Source organism: Ornithorhynchus anatinus, chromosome 10 (genome assembly GCF_004115215.2).
Source record: "Ornithorhynchus anatinus isolate Pmale09 chromosome 10, mOrnAna1.pri.v4, whole genome shotgun sequence".
Classification (NCBI taxonomy): domain Eukaryota; kingdom Metazoa; phylum Chordata; class Mammalia; order Monotremata; family Ornithorhynchidae; genus Ornithorhynchus; species Ornithorhynchus anatinus.
This window is the reverse complement of record NC_041737.1, coordinates 50545888-50562064: the sequence shown is the minus strand read 5'-3', so window position 1 is coordinate 50562064 and position 16177 is coordinate 50545888. Positions and strand designations below refer to the sequence as shown.

General features: G+C 50.4%; 1 protein-coding gene across 2 annotated transcripts in view; it reads right to left on the bottom strand.

Annotated features, from left to right (window-relative positions):
• Positions 1–3171: 3171 nt before the first annotated feature.
• The window catches only part of NUP205 (nucleoporin 205), a 64251-nt gene continuing 51245 nt past the window's right edge, over positions 3172–16177 (bottom strand). For both annotated transcript variants that reach the window (XM_029074259.1, XM_029074260.1), the window contains exons 34-43: positions 14435–14573; positions 13612–13738; positions 12741–12817; positions 10324–10452; positions 10011–10137; positions 9086–9252; positions 7243–7366; positions 6516–6644; positions 4673–4746; positions 3172–3526 (exon numbers count right to left, since the gene is read on the bottom strand). In XM_029074259.1, coding sequence (XP_028930092.1) covers positions 3374–3526; positions 4673–4746; positions 6516–6644; positions 7243–7366; positions 9086–9252; positions 10011–10137; positions 10324–10452; positions 12741–12817; positions 13612–13738; positions 14435–14573 — 1246 coding nt within the window. In that variant the 3' untranslated portion in view covers positions 3172–3373. The remainder of the gene's footprint in view (positions 3527–4672; positions 4747–6515; positions 6645–7242; positions 7367–9085; positions 9253–10010; positions 10138–10323; positions 10453–12740; positions 12818–13611; positions 13739–14434; positions 14574–16177) is intronic.

Sequence of the window (16177 nt, the reverse complement as noted above, 5' to 3'; positions counted from 1 at the left end):
TCCTTACCTCATTCATTCATCCATCCATTCCTTCCTTCCTTCCTTCATTCATCCATTCCTTCCTTCCTTCATCCGTTCGTTCTTCCTTCCTTACCTCATTCACCGATTCATCCATCCATCCATTCCTTCCTTCATCCATTCATTCCTGCCTTACCTCATTCATCCACTCATCCATCCATCCATCCTTCCTTCATCCATTCCCTCCTTCCTTCGTTCATTGGTTCGTTCATTCATTCCTCCCTTCATTCATCCATTCGTTCATTGCTTCCTTACTTCATTCATCCATTCGTTCACTGCCTCCTTACTTCATTCATCCATTCGTTCATTCCTTCCTTCCTTCCTTCATCCATTCGTTCATTCCTTCCTTCATCCATCCAATCGTTCATTGGTTCATTCCTTCCTTCCTGCATTCATTCCTTTCTTCATCCATTCATTCCTGCATTTTCATTCCTTCATCCATTCCTTCATTTGTTCATTCTTTCCTTCCTTCCTTCATCCATTCATTTATTCCTTCCACTCCTTCAATCATACTGATTGACCACTTCCTGTGTGCGGAGCACTGGACTGAATGCTTGGAAAGTACAATTTGGCAACAGAGAGAGACCATCCCTGCCCAACAACGGGCTCGCAGTCTGAAGGGGGGAGACAGGCAGCAAAACAAAGCAAGTAATCAGGCATCAGTTGCCTATTCCAAGTGTTCAGTCCAGTGCTCTGCACAAAATAAGTGCTCAATAAATACAACTGAATGAATGAAATTCAACTGAATGGATGGTGGAAGGAGCACGGGCCTGAGATACAGAGGATTTGGGTTCTAACCCCTGCCTGCTGTATGAGCTTGGGCGAGTCATTTGACATCCCTGGGCCTCATCTGTAAAATGGATATGAAATACCTGTTCCTCCTCCTACTTGGACTGTGGACCTCATGTGGGATAGGGACTGTGTTCAATCAGATACAATAGTCACTGGACATGATCCCTGCCCACAAGGAGGTTAAAGCCTAGAGTCAAATACTTCCCACGCTGTTTTCTTTTCAAGTTCCTCTCCTCCGGAGTCTTCCCTTATTAGGTCAGGTGTGGCATTCCACCTCTTCCAAATCAAATCCAACCAACATATCCTCCAGGATCAGTTTAGGGCCTATTGGGTCTTGGGAGTCCTTCCCAAACGAGTCAGCCCCATCAAGTTTTTACACCTTTTCCTTCCCCAGGAAAGTGTGGCGGTCTGGCATATCGTGGTGGACCACCACAGTAGTGGTCAAGTGGTCACATGCCAGTCCACGACCTCTGGGAGGTAGCAGGGTGGAGGAGGGAGAGGGGAAGTACGATTTTGATACTTATGGAGAACCCCTTTGAACCCTGAACGATTGCCCAGTTGGCTCAATAATTAAAAGGGCACTATCCCTTACTCTATACCCACAGGAAAAACAAAGGCAAAAAAAAAAAATACACCCCTCCCAAAACCTATGCAAGAAAACCGAGATCTTGACGCTCGTTTCCCTCCTTTGGTAAATCCCCTAAGAGGAGAGACGGACCCCCGGGCTCCTTCGCCTCCCGGCCGACTTTGGTTACGGTCGTCGGTCAACGCGGACCTTCAAGTCCCTTTGCAGCCCCGTGTCTGGTACCTGAGGTGCCGAAGGGAGCGGCCTCGCCGCTGGCTGGAGAAGTGGAGCGGAACCGATCCGGAGGGAAAAAGGGAGGCTCTGCCATCAAGCGAACACCAGCGACGGCCCGCTGTCAGAAGGCAAGCATTTGAGTCATAAATCAAGCCAGTGACAGGTGCCTGGTGTGCCCCGCCCAGTCGATCACCATGGGCCAGGCTCTCCTAATTAAAATGCAGAGCAGCTCAAATCCGGAATGCCAAGGTGATTGACAAGACAAAAGCCAGGAAATTCATGATTGTCAGCCCAGGCTTTTCATTTCCTGGCTTTTGTCTGCCGGAGTTATTGAATCGTTCCGTTCGCGCACCCGTCTTCCATTCTTCAAGCTGCAGGAGGTGACGGCACAAAAATCTCGTCACCGATGCAGCTTGGTAGGACAACCCCCCTCCCACCCTCATCTCCCCAGGCTCCGCTCCTTCACCTTGACCTGCGGAAGGCCCCCGGGTCGTCTCTAAATCCAGATTCGGGGCCTGGTTCGGCCAGTCTGCCGCAAGCCTAATGCTTCCCGCCTTTGGAGACTGTAAATTGTTTATTTTAATATCCCCTCTGGATCATAAGCTTGTCACGGGCAAGGAACGTGTCTACCTACTCTATCTTACGGTACTCTCTTCCCAAGGGTTCAATACAGTGGCTCGCAAACGGTGAGCACCCAAATATCACAGCGGACTAAAAGCGCTCTGCAAAGTATATTGGGCCCTGCCCACAAGGAGCACGGAATCGAACAGGGGAGGGCCTGCGCTTGTGTATATCTGTCTGCTCAGTTGACCTGTCTCCCCTGCTAGAGTAAGCTTCTGGTGGGAAGGCTACGGGCCACTGCCTTATTCCGTACTTCCCGAGGGCCTAGTAGAGGGCACCAACCGGGCGCTCAATAAGCGGTATCCCTACCGTTACAACAGACAAAACTATCCAGAGAAACAGCGGGAGCAGCAGAACAAGGATCAAACGGGAGGTCGAACATGCCGAGATAACACGGAAGGATGAATCGGAGCCGAGAGCGTGAGCTCCTGGTGGGCAGGGAGTCGACCGGCTCTCCCAAGCGCTTAGCGTACGGTAATCGTTCCATAGAGGCCATTGATTGATCTGCCCCAGAGCAAATAATTCACTACAGGTCAGCTGATGGAGCCCTTCCCCTCTGGGAATGAACCGGATAAGTGGAATTACTAAAGAATCCACCATCTCTAGCCCTGACTACTTCGGAATTCTGTGCCCCAGGCAGAATTCCCTGGCGATCGTCAGTTAGTGGACCGTGGACTAGAAGTGGCGTGGCCCAGTGGAAAGAGCGCCGACCTGGACTCTAATTCCGGCTCTGCCACTTGCCTGCTGGGTGACCTTGGGCAAGTCACTTAACTCCTCTGGGCCTCGGTCTCCTCACCTATAAAACGGGGAAAGGGAAATTCCATAACATAGGCTTTAGTTTACTTGGCATACAAACGTTCACAGAGAAATTCTCGCTTGCTAAATTCCCAGTTATGAGCGCAAAAAGGGGTACCTTTTTCCAAAAAAAGCAAGATCCTGGCTTTTATGTAAAAAAAAGGGAAATCTTTATTCTTTGTAGTGGGGCTGTCTGACAGGAGAGGGAAGCGAACACCTGACAGTTTAGTGATGTAAGAAAAAAATAGCAAAATAGTCTTTGGGCCATAATTTAGAAATGATCTGGTATATAAAATCGGCACCGAGGTCCTTTTCCCCAGGAAAAGGCCGCATGACAAGCGGAACCCCTCAGCCTCGGGATATCCTTAATAAGCCACGGATGCGTCTGACGAGCGCTTGGATGAAACTGTAACGGGACCGGACTTTCGAATACAGCCCTTCGATATCCAGGAGCTTCTTCTGCAGCGACTCTCCAAACGTGTTGATGGCTTCGATCTGAAGCTGAAAAGGGAAAGGTGACATTTTTAAAATGGAAAATGCCAAATTCTTGATTTGCGTGGAATCCTCGTACCCCAGTCTGAAACTTTCCTAACTGATTTTGCCCTTTCCCTTACAATACACATTCACTTAAAACTCTAATTCTGAAATTGCCTTTTAAGAGCTTTGGGGGGATCTCTACTGGGTGGGTGAGTTACTTAACCTCCTCGTGGGCCGGGAATGTGTATACCAACTGCTATATTGTACTCTCCCAATTGCTTAGTACAGTGCCCTGCACAGAGTGCTTGATAAATAAGATTGATTATTCAAGTTTCTGAAGGATTTTGGTGGGACGATTCTACTCCCCATGGAGACCACATAATACAGCGGGTTTAAATGCAAGTAGAGAAGATTTGGGGATGGATACAAGGGAAGAATTTCTTAACTGTAGAGATGATAATTTCTGGACTACGTGCCAAGCACTGTTCTAAGCGCTGGGAAGGATACAAGGTAATCAGGTTGTCCCTCGTGGGGTTCGCAGTCTTAATCCCCGTTTTACCGATGAGGTAATTGAGACCCAGAGAAGTGAAGTGGCTTGCCCAAGGTCACGGAGCAGGCAAGTGGCAGAACCGGGATTAGAACCCACGTCCTCTGACTCCCAAGCCCGGGCTCTTTCCGCTAAGCTACGCTGCTTCTCAGTGATAAAACGATGGAAGACCGAGGCAGACAGGGCATCTCCATCTCCACAGCGCTGAATAAACAAAAATAGACACCACTTTTTCTGCCTGATTTGCGTTACACTCCGGTGGATTTTTTTGAAGATCCTTCCACCTCTAACAGCCTACGATTCTACAAGAACGTTTCTGAGAGCCTCGGGACAAAAGACCCCAAAACACACCCGTCCTCGCCGAACCGGGGGCTTCCGGCGGCCCTACCCTTCCCTCCTTGGCCTGATCATCGACGGTATTTATTGAGCGCTCGCTGGGCGCGGGGCACCGTACTGAGCCATTGGGAGCGTGCGATACGACAGACGCGTTCCCCGCCCACGACGAGCCTGAGGAAGAATCAGCCTTCACTTCAATAGCTCGCCGATGCTCATCTTCTCAAAGGTAAAGTCTGAGGATAAAGAAGTAGGCCTCCTGTTAATTTGAAGGGAAATGCTGTCCTTACCTGGTCTATGTCGTGCTGGCTCACTCTGGTCATGCCGCTTCTGAAATCCAGGTTAGATTCTGATGTGAAGGCATCTAGGGAAAAGAAAAAGCCCACAGAGGGTAAAATGTGTTGCTCAGAACTTCATCAGGCGCAATCAGCATCATCGTAATTATGGCATTTGTTTAACGCTTGCGGTGTCTCCGGCACTGGGTTAGATTCGCGATAATCGGGTCCCAAATGGGGCTCACGGTCTAGGCAGGAGGGAGAACGGGTACCGCTTTTGCAGATGAGGGAACAGAGAAGTTAAGTGACTTGTCCAAGGTTACACAGGTCACAGAGCAGACGGGCGGCTGAGCTGGGACTAGAACCCGGGCCCTCTGATTCCCAGGTCTGAGCTCTTTCCACTAAGACCCTGCCGCTTCTCACGCGACGCCGCTCCTCTTACGTCTGCCCCGAAAACATTCCTCCATTTCAGCTTCGTGCCTGAAGTCAAAGCAGCCCGGTGGATTCAGGTGGCGCCGGGGGTGCGATGCGTGTCACTGGACCACAGAGTCCGATCCCAGCCTTTAACCTCGTATCCCCGAGGCCCGCGAGACGCCGCCTTTCCAAGCCGCACCTTCCTCTCCGGCTTGCGCTCCCTGAGGCTCCCTGGCTTCCGCCCCAGAGCCCCTGGAGCCGCCCAGGGCCAGTTCCACCGCTTAGCCCCCTCCACACGATCCTGTCCTCCATCTCCAAGGGAAATGCAATGCACTGGGAGCGGGGCCCACCGGTCTCTTCTGACCCCCGAGAGCCGTTTGAATCCAGGGCTCCGGGGCTGGCCAGGACGGGGCTGACCCACGTTCGCAGGCTGGCGGCCCTCTCCACCCTTTACAATCCATGAGCCTTTTATTTATGGCATCCGTTGAGCGCTTACTATGTGCCAGGCACCGTCCTAAGTGCCGGGGTAGATACAAGATCCTCAGTTCGGACACGATCCCTCTCTCACGGTCTCAATCCCCATTTTCCAGATGAGGGAACTGAGGCCCAGAGAAGTGAAGTGCCTAGCCCAAGGTCACACAGCAGACCAGGGGCAGAGCAGGGATCAGAAGCTTCGTCAGCGGGTCCGATCCGGGCCTAGAGGCAGTGGCTCGAACCCCTGCTGACATCTGGAACGAGTCTACATCCACGGTGGCCCCGGACGGGCTCCAAGCGGCCTTTGGGGATTGGCTAAAACCTGAGTTCCTTTAGAGCCGGCTCAATTTTTTTTTTTGAAATCAGGGCCCCCCGGAATAACTGCCAATATTCAACAAGCACAAAACAAAAGAAAGGAGCACAGGGAGCTTCTGACTGACGCAAGGCTTCCACGTCATGACCGGCTCTGCATTCCACTGCCAGCTCTCCGGAAGAAAGCTCTCTTCCCTTCTTCAAAGCCCTAATGAGAACTCACCTCCTCCAGGAGGCCTTCCCAGACTGAGCCCCCCTTTCCCTCTGCTCTTCCCCCTTCCTCTCCCCTGAGCACTGTGCTCATTTGTATAGATTATTTATCACCCTATTTATTTTGTTGATGAGGTGCATAGCTCCACAATTCTATTTATCTTGATGACGTCGTCTTGTTTTCGTTCTGTTCTGCTTCGCTATCCGTCTCCCCCCGTTTAGCCTGTGGGCCCGTCATCGGGCAGGGACTGTCTCTATCTGTTGCCCAGTTGTCCATTCCAAGAGCTTAGTACGGTGCTCTGCACATAGTAAGCGCTCAATAAATACTACTGAATGAAAGAAAGCGAAAGAGTCAGACGAAAGTCTTTTCAACAACAGAGCATTCGTTTCGGCATCGGGCTCGCGGTCTCACCCAAGGCAGCGAAATCAAGGGTTGCTTTTTCCTTACCTTGCAGCCTTCTGCTTTTAAAGGAAGTCCTGGGGGCGAGGAGCGAATCTTGGGAGTCGGTGGGGGTACAGTGTAAGAGGTAGTACTCCAGATGACGCCACAGGAGGAAGAGGCAGGTTTCTATGATATCTGCGCCGATTCCCTCCGTCAAGGACTTAAAAGTTTGCCGGCTTTTGGGTTTTAAAAAGCAGGTTCTGGCCCCGCTCACATTAGGGTAGAAATCACCTTAACAGCCGGATGGTCACTTCTGCTCTCAGTTTCTTCGGGGAGGAGGCTTTCACCTTACCATCATTGATATCATTAAGGCCTGTCGTCCCCTCTAGACTGTAAATCTGTGGGCAGAGACCGTGTCTGCTAATTCTGCTGACTTGTACCCGGCCAAGCGCTTAGTACACTGCTCCGCGCAGTCGGTGCTCAATAAATACGATCGATTATCATCAGGCTATGGGGGGGGGGGGGGGGGGACTGAACCACGCTCAAAGTTGGGTTGGCGACGGGCACAATTTGAACCCGGGAAAGAGCTGTCAAGGGGTAACGCGGTACCCTTTGGCAAAGGGCCTTTAGCCATTTTGCGGACTTTACAACCCTTAGCTTTATGTACCCGAATAATAATTTTAAAAACCCAGCAGGGCAACACATGGGTATAGCTTGGGGCCCATATTGGAAAAGAGGTCAAACTCCTATGGGATCTTAAAGATGACATGGAAGAAAACACACAGAAGGATACAGGAACAGAGGGAGAGTAATTTTGCTCGATTGTTGATCAACTTCACCAAACGTCGCCTTGCCAAGACGTATTTCTGGGCGGTCGAGATTTTATCCACGCCGGCCGGCATCACCGACTGGCATAACTAAAACGAGAAAAAACGCCCGCGTTGGCATTCGCACGGATTCAGCCCGCAGCAAAATGATGACACGGATGAGAGGGAGGCTTCATAAAACGTTTCGGTTCCTTGTTTAAATAGGGAGCAATGTGGAGAAAAGAGGTCGATAATGAGTGGGTGCATTTAAAGCCAAAAGCCTAGGTCCCCGACAGACTAATAAATGACTCTCAGTGGTATTTTTTGAGCACCTATTGTGTTTCAAATGCTGTTCTAGACGCCTGGGACTGAACAATAGAGTCGAGCTGGAGAAGCAGTGTTGGCCTGGTGGAAAAAGAGCACGGGCCTGGTGGTCAGAGGACTTGGGCTCTAATCCCGGCTCTACCGGGTGTCTGCTGTGTGGCTTCGGGTAAGTTCCTTAACTTCTCTGGACCTGTTACCTCATCTGTAAAATGGGGAGTCAGTCTACTTAGACTGTGAGCCTCCTGGGTGATTAATCTGTCTCTACTCCAGCGCTTACAACTGTGCTTGTCACATAGTAAGTGCTTAACAAATACCGTAATTATTCTTCTGATGTTATTGCTGTTTCCGGCCATTAAAATGTCATTCCGTTGGCTATTTGGGGGAAGAAAACACTCTGGTTTTTCTATGCGACCCGGCAGTTTGTAGGGGGGGCCCTGCCTGGACCCAGTGGCCAGGAGCTATCCCCTTGTGATTCCAGACTTCTTCCAGCCCTTTGCCAAGAGTTGGTGCTCGGCTTGGTTTGGTTCAGCTGGAAGGAGCGGCCAGCTATGGGATCGGGGCACCCCCACGAGCCTGGAGCATCCTTCTCTCTAGACTGGAAGCTCCTTGTGGGCACGGAATGTGTCTGCCAACTCCGCTGTACTCTCCCAAATGCTCGGAACAGTGCTCTGCACACGGTAAGCACTGAAAAAGTACCACTGATTGATTCCGGATGCCTGAAACCAGAAACACATTCTCTGGGCCTGGGGGTGGGTTGGTGTCTAGCCTGACTAAAGGAGACTTGAAGAATCCGCCTGAGGCTCTTTTCACGGGTTGTGTGGGGGCTGGGCTGTGATCTCGGAGAAGATGTGGGGAGGAGAGCACTTTAAATTTTGAAAAGGTGAAAATGTTGAAAACAGAGAAGGAGCAGCGAGGAAGAGACGGGGAGAGAGGAAGAGAAGAAGGGTGGGAGAGGAAGAAGGGGGAGAGACTTCAAGTCATGAATTAATGTCATTCATCATTTAGTTCCTTCTGCAGCTTCTTCAGACATGTACGATTTGAGGAGTTAGAAGCTAAAAGCTGTATAACCAAACACTGATGTTAGACAAAGAGCGTTGTACTGGGACACACAGTCAGTAAACAGTCATGCCCAAAGAGGACAATTATTTCAGCCACAATTTATTTACATTAATGTCCGTCCCTCTCTAGCCGGGGACAGGGAATGTGTCTGTTAATACTGTACTCTCCCAAGCATTTAGTACACGGTAAGCGCTCAACAAATACCATGGATTGATCGGTTGATCGCTTGAGTTCAATTCTCCCACATTATGGAGGTTTGTTAGCTGTGGTACGTGGGTTTGTGTGGGGCCAAGAGGTGAACTTAGAACCCAGCGATGATCGTCGCCGAGCAATCCCTCAGAGTCAAACTATCCCATCCTTCCAAAAAAGGGGAGAATTAAAGATGTCTGTTTGACGGCCGGGGAGAGAGGAACCCTTCCCTTCTCCGTAAGCCGGTTCAGCCCATACCTCTTTGATCTCATCCGGGGGGAGCTGTTCCACATTCTGGAGCTTGCTGACGCTCTGCCGGTGACTGTCGTAGTAGCTGAAGAAGTCGTTGGCGCTCTGCTTCAGCAGGTAGACGATGATGCCCAAGCCGGGCAGGCGCCAATAGGGCACCACGGGAGCTTGAGAATCTAGTAGAGAGATAACCGCGGTCACGTCGACGGCTGGGCCTGCGTGGCACGCTGGAAAAAACCCTCCCGGAATTCACCGGCTACCACTTTAGATACCGACGAGAGGACGGCTGGTGACTGCCCACCAACTCGGGAGTCTCTCGTCACCAACGGTCTCGGTGCGGGATTACAAATGGAGACGCGTTCCTCTCGCAAAATCTGTGAGGGTCTCGATTCGGCATTCAACCGTATTTATTGGACCCTTACTGTGTGCAAAGCACTGTACTAAGCCCTTGGGAGAGTACGGTACAACGATAAATGGACACATTCCCTGCCACACTGATGGTGATAATGGCGGTCATTAAGTGCTTATTACGGATCAAGAACCGCACTAAGGGTCTGGGGTAGAAACAAGAAAATTGGGCAGAAGGTCCCCCGTCCCACACGGAGCTCACAGTCTCGGGGAATGGAGATCGGGAAATGAATCCCCATTTTACAGAAGAGGAAACCGGGATCCACGGAAGTGAAGTGATTTGCCCAAGGTCTCACAGCAGGCCAGTGGCAGAGCCGGGATGAGAACCCGGGTCCTCTGACTCCCAGGCCCGTGCGCTACCCACTAGGCCACACTGCTGGAAAGGAGGTTTGTTAGAATAAAGGAGCCTGCTGCCCCCAGGACAGAAATGCCTCCTGTTTCTAGCCGATAAGACACTACGCCACGACGGCGGCGGATTGATCCGGGCCACGGGCGGCGGGATCTGAAAGAAACCGACAGTCCCCACCTTGCCGGGGTCCGTCTCTGTTGGTGGTTTCTGACAGACTGGGGGTGAAAAGGCACACCGCATGCTGGAAGGTCGGGGAGCTCTGCAACATGAGCGACTGGCAATATTCCATGACGTTGGCACAGATCTAGATGGGAGAAAGTAGCTTAGTACCCACTCCAAAATCCCCACGAGCCAAATTGAGGCTCCGGGGAAGATCGCGCCCAGTTCGAGAATGACCGTCCCCTCGTACCGCGCGATCCCCAGACAGCCTCTGACGGAGAGAGCTTAGCTACCACAGCCCCAGAGCAGTTCTCCACCTCCTTCTCCTTACCTGCTGCATAGCCAGTTCAATCTCATCCCTCTTGCTCACTCGGTCCCCTTCCACGTTATCGTCCTGGAGTTTGAACTGTCGCAGTCGGTCAGAACCACCAAAACGACTTAAGAGCCCTAAACACTGACGCTGTCGAAGGAATGAGACATCCCCATCAGCGTCTACGCTGACACACTGGAACAGGTGACATCTCTTTGATCCTTTTTTCATTTTTTTTTTTTATTTGTAGCTCTTACTTTGTGCCAGGCACTCTACTAAGCGCTGGATTAGATACAATCCGGAGAAGCAGTATTGGCTTAGTGGAAAGAGCCCGGCTTGGGAGCCAGGGGTCGTGGGTTCTAATCCCGGCTCCCCCACTTATCGGCTGCGTGAGTTTGGGCGCGTCGCTGAACTTCTCTGTGCCGCAGTTACCTCATCTGTTAAATGGGGATTAAGACCGTGAGCCCCACGTGGGACAACCTGATGACCTCGTATCTACCCCAGGGCTTAGAACAGTGCTTGGCACACAGTAAGCGCTTAACAAATAACATAATTATCATACAAGGTAATCGGTATCCTACCCCGAATCGTGGTTATTTGCCCACCTGTTCTACTGTGGCCAAAGCAATAGCAGCATAACAGATTTTAAACCTCGTGGAATGAACCTGGCTAGCTAAATTAGTACCTGAGAACTCACCTAAATCTTAAAATGCACTTGTTTTACCAAATATTTTTGGTCCAATCTGTTAAACTACATCTGGCCTTTCCAACATCGTTTTGTACCTAATCTTGGGAAACAGTGTGACCAAGCAGACGGAGCACAGGCCTGGGACTCAGAAGGACCTGGGTTCTAATCCCAGCTCTGCCACTTGTCTGCTCTGTGACCTCAGAAAAGCCGCTTAACTTCTCTGTGCCTCGGTTACCTCATCTGAAAAATGGGGTTTGAGACTGTGAGCCCTCTGTGGGGCAGGGACTGTGTCCAACTTGATTATCTTGTATCTACCCCAGCATTCAGTACAGGTGCTGGCACAGAGTAAGCACTTAAATACCACAAAAATTAATAACCTTGGTTCTACTTAATAATCGCGAATTGGGTGCCATCTACATTTCAAAGAAATTCCTGCTTCTAGGAAATAATCATCATCGCTTCTCAGGCTGGTTGCTTGATGACCCACTAAAAATCCATTTCATTCACATAAGAGCCTCTTCTCAACACTTGCCCTACATAGTTGAAACTGAGCACTGGGCCAAACTGCACTAGAGCGGAGAAAGAGCATTTTTTAATGTTCCACTTCTGAATTGCAAGATAAAAGAGCGGTGCATAATTTAAACTACTAAATAAACGGGGCCTTATGCCCGTGGACAGAGTCCTGGTCCCTCTAACTGGCAGTGCCATTTTCCCTGTGAGATCTGCAGATGCGCCATCAGCGCTTAGTACAGTGCTCTGCACATAGTAAGCGCTCAATAAATACTGTTGAATGAAATAGTGGTTGCCTTTCTGAAGAGCTTACTGCATGCCAGACACCGATCTAAACGCCAGAGAAGATACAAGATGGACTTTTCCCGTCCCGCATAGGGCTCGCAGTCTAAGTAGGAGAGGACAGACGTTTAATCTCCACTTTAAAGATGAGGAAACTGAGGCACCGGGAAGTCCCCTGTCCGAGGTCTCACGGCAGGAAAGTGGCAGAGCCGGGATGAGAAGCCAAATCTTCTGATTCCCAGGCCCCTGCTCTTTCCCCTAGGCCAGGTTGCTTCCCCGGAAGCTAGCAAGTGTCACTCACCCGTGCGGCTCCACGGGATCACTGCCAGCCTCGATGGAGCGGCCCTTGCTTGTCTCCAACCCGATTAGCTTATATCTTCCCCAGTGCTTAGTGCATAGTACGCGCTTAACAAGGACCGTAAAAATAAAATAAAATAAAAATCCCAGCTTCCTTGGCCACCTGTGTTTATAAGCGGTGATACAATAACAATCAAATAACGTCAAATGAGACGCTGCCCTTAGTTTATTAATGATAACAATAATAATGGCATTTGTTAAGCGCTTACTATGTGCCAAGCTCTGTCTTAAGCGCTGGGGTAGATACAAGGTCATCAGGTTGTCCCACATGGGGCTCACGGTCTTCATCTCCATTTTACAGATGAGGTAACTGAGGCACAGAGAAGTTAAGCGACTTGTTCAAAGTCACCCAGCTGACAAGTGGCAGAACAGGGATTAGTTTAGATTTAGAGCAAGCAACTCCACACAAACTTTCACTCTATTTCCTGACAGTCATTGACAAAATCTTTCTAATTCATTCAATCGTATTTACTGAGCGCTTACTGTGTGCGGAGCACTGCACTAAGCGCTTGAGACAATCCAGTCGGGTACACGCGACACAGGTTATGTGCAACCTCGAAGAGAACTGGGGAATTTAAGCAACAAAAAGAAAACCAGTTACCTGGAATCGTCCTATGTGACCCTGCAGCTCCATCAGAGATCCATCATTTACGTGAGGATCGAGTTCACTGAGGACACCTATAAAATGGACGCCCGGTCACACCAAATAACATTTTCACCTTAAAGGAGAGATACATTCTTCCCGAACAGTGTTCGCCTTCGACGTGCAAGTTTAGCCGTTCGTTGGCAAAGCATGCATTTTTAGGTGGCATTGAGCAAAAGGAAATTGTCCAGTGGGGAGTGAAATGGCCACAGGAGGAAGCGTCAATCACCACGAAGCACCAGATTCAGCAGACGTGATGAGAGAGTCACGTTCATCGCATAAGATACTCAAAGCACATCTTCAGAGATGTACGGTCAATGAATCCAAAAGATAGCTTTTGTTTTTAATGAGGGAGGCATAAAATAGTCATAACCATAAAAATTAATCTAACAGCCAACGCGGCAGAAGAGTCGAGACTTAATGACAGGCCATGCCGCCTCATCCCCTCTCCACATCCGACCCAGGACCACAAGTCTATTTCCCGATCATCTTGTCGCTAAACGTGAACTCTTCGTGATTCAACTCCCGGAGGGTCTTTTAACAATTTCAAAAGGCAACTTTCTGTTCTCAGTTGCTCCTTTCTTTGGGGCCCAGTGACACGGGGACATTTCATTTCCGAGAAACGCCAGCCCCGTTGGCAGCCCCCATTGGCAGGGGATAAACCGAGGGTGCCCAAACTGGGATCTGCTCATTACAGACCAAAGACAATGAACGCTACCAGGGATGCACCACTGCAACACACGGGCTGGCACGGGAAGGAACGTTCGTTTCACCCGGCCAGTGCGCAGTCGGCAAGGGCCGGACTGAAAACTCCACATATTTGACCCACCGGGCAGGGCTGCTTTGCTGATGATTCCCGTGAGCAGGGCCAACTCCTGCAGTGAGCCCGCGCTGATATCCTGACAGCGGAGGATGGCCTGGATGGTGTCGGAGTGCGCTATGAGAAACTGCAACACCTTCGTGACGGGAGACCGGAAGACAAAGCAAGAAAGTCACGTAAGGACTTATCTGGCTAAAGCATTTCAGGAGACTGTCGGGGTCACCTAAGTCACGGGTGTCTCAATAAAGTGAAATACTCAGTCCAAAATCCAGGTTCTCCCTAAGCCCTCCTTTTCTCTCCTCCCACCCCCTTCTGCGTCGCCTCGACTTGCTCCCTTCATTCATCCCCCTTCCCAGGCCCAAGGCACTTAGGCACATATCTGTAATTTATTTGTTTATATTAATGACCGTCTCCCCCATTAGACTGTAAATTCACTCCTGACAAGGAATGTGCCTGTTTATTCTTCTATTGTACTCTCCCAAGCGCTTAGTACAATGTTCTGCACACGGTAAGCGCTCAATAAAAATGACTGATTATTTGGATTTTCTAAACTCTTTCTGCCAAAGAGACTGCTTTATGGGTACCAGCGAGATAATTCATAATCATTCACGGCATCCCTGGAGAGGAACCGGCCCCCGTTTGGAAGATGGAGAAATCGAGAGTCTGGGAGCTGCTCTTTTAACAACACTCTTTTATCAGTGGCGTGTACTGAGCGCTTATTATGTGCAGAACACTGTCCCGAGCGCTTGCCTCTGTCCACCACTCCGCACTACTTCATCCACGCTACAAAAGTCGGTCACGAAACCAGACCCGGGCCTTTCGGTCGGCTCACCTGTCCCGCGGCCTGCAGGTGTTGGGCCATGCTGGACGTGAGGATGACCTGACACAACTGGAGGGCTGGGAGGAGAATCTGACGATACCGATCCACGGGAGCGGGGATGAAAACGGGAGGTTCTCTCAGGCCGAACAGTCTTCATTCGGTTCCAACAAAACGGAGACAGAGAAACGACGCAAGAAAATCAATCTACTCTCTAAAGTCGCGATGTGTCGGAACTGAGCGCGTGCGACCTAATGCCCTCGCTTTGCCAACCCTGGAACATTTCCGCGCTTTCATTCCAACACTGTGCAGTAGGACAGAAGCATCGGTAAGTACAGGATAAGGACACCTCCAACACGGTGCACAGAAAGAGTGCTCCAGAGCAAAAGCCTGGGCAGAAACGTGGCTTCTCCTCAAGAACCAGTGTGGCTTAGTGAGAAGCAGCTTGGCGTAATGGACAGAGCGCGGGCCTGGGAGTCAGAAAGACCCGGATTCTCCTGACTCTACCACTTGCCTGCTGTGTGACCTCCCACAAGTCACTTCACTTCTCTGTGCCTCAGACTGCAAAATTAAGACTGTGAGCCTCTTGCGGGACACGGACTGCGTCCAACCTGATTAGCTTGTACCTGCCCCAGCGCTTAGGGCGGTGCCTGGCATGTAGTATGTGCTTCAGAGTACCGTAAAAAAGGAAAAAACAACCCTCAACTTCAGTATTAAGACTAAAGCACATCCGGAAATGATCAGAATGCTGAATGCTTCTTAGAAAGTTCACCTGCATGTTTTCCTATTTCTTAAGACCATCCAAAAAGGCCAAGTCTCGATCTAACCCATCACCCACCCACGTCCAGTGTCTTTCTCTACTGGTATCAGCCCCGGCTGCTCAGAGAGACGATATGACAGCTGGCCCCACCAGTCAGGCAACTATGTGGTTTAAGACACAGCGCCTACCAACCCCATCTTTTGCCTCTCTCTCTCTTTCCCTTCGATCACCTACTGTGGTCTATCCAAATCCCACCCGGGAGTTCATTGATATTTTCAACCTGTACAACTTCCTAGGCAATGGAATTCCACTGGCTTCCCGCCCCGCTGGGTTAAAAAATGGTTTCTGCCTTTTGCTTCTAACCTGCAACCTTGAAACTCCAATGGGGACCCCCTCGAGCTGCTGGGGCATTGGGCAGCCACTCTCCATTTGTCCTGACTGCCCCTCTCGTGCTTTGCTAAGAGTACAATCATCACCCCTCTCAGCCTTCACCTCTCTACAGCAGACAGGCCTGTTTCCCCTGTAGACTCTATGGTCCTTTTTTTTTTTTTTAATAAAAGCTATCGGTTAAGCTTTCAACGTGTGCCAGGCCCTGTACTAAGCACTGTGGTAGATAAAAGCTAATCAGGTTAGAAAAGTGCATGTCCCACAGGGGGCTCACAGTACTATTCCCCACTTTACAGATGAGGTAGCTGAGGCACAGAGAAGTGAAGCGACTTGCCCACGGTCACAATGCAGCCCAGTGGGGGAGCCGGGGTTAGAACCGAGGTCCTTTTGATCCACGGGCCCGGGCCCTAGCCACTAGGGCACCCAGCTTCTCTCCTTATGGACAAGGATCTTGCCTACTGACTCCACAGCAAGTACTCAAATACCACTGACTGACAGTTTCAGTCTATCCCAATACAAAATCTGTTCCACTTCCCGCACCAAGCTTAACCGTACCTTTCCCGGCCCCTAAAATGCAGCGTCCGGAGCTACTCGTTATATTCCAGCTCTGG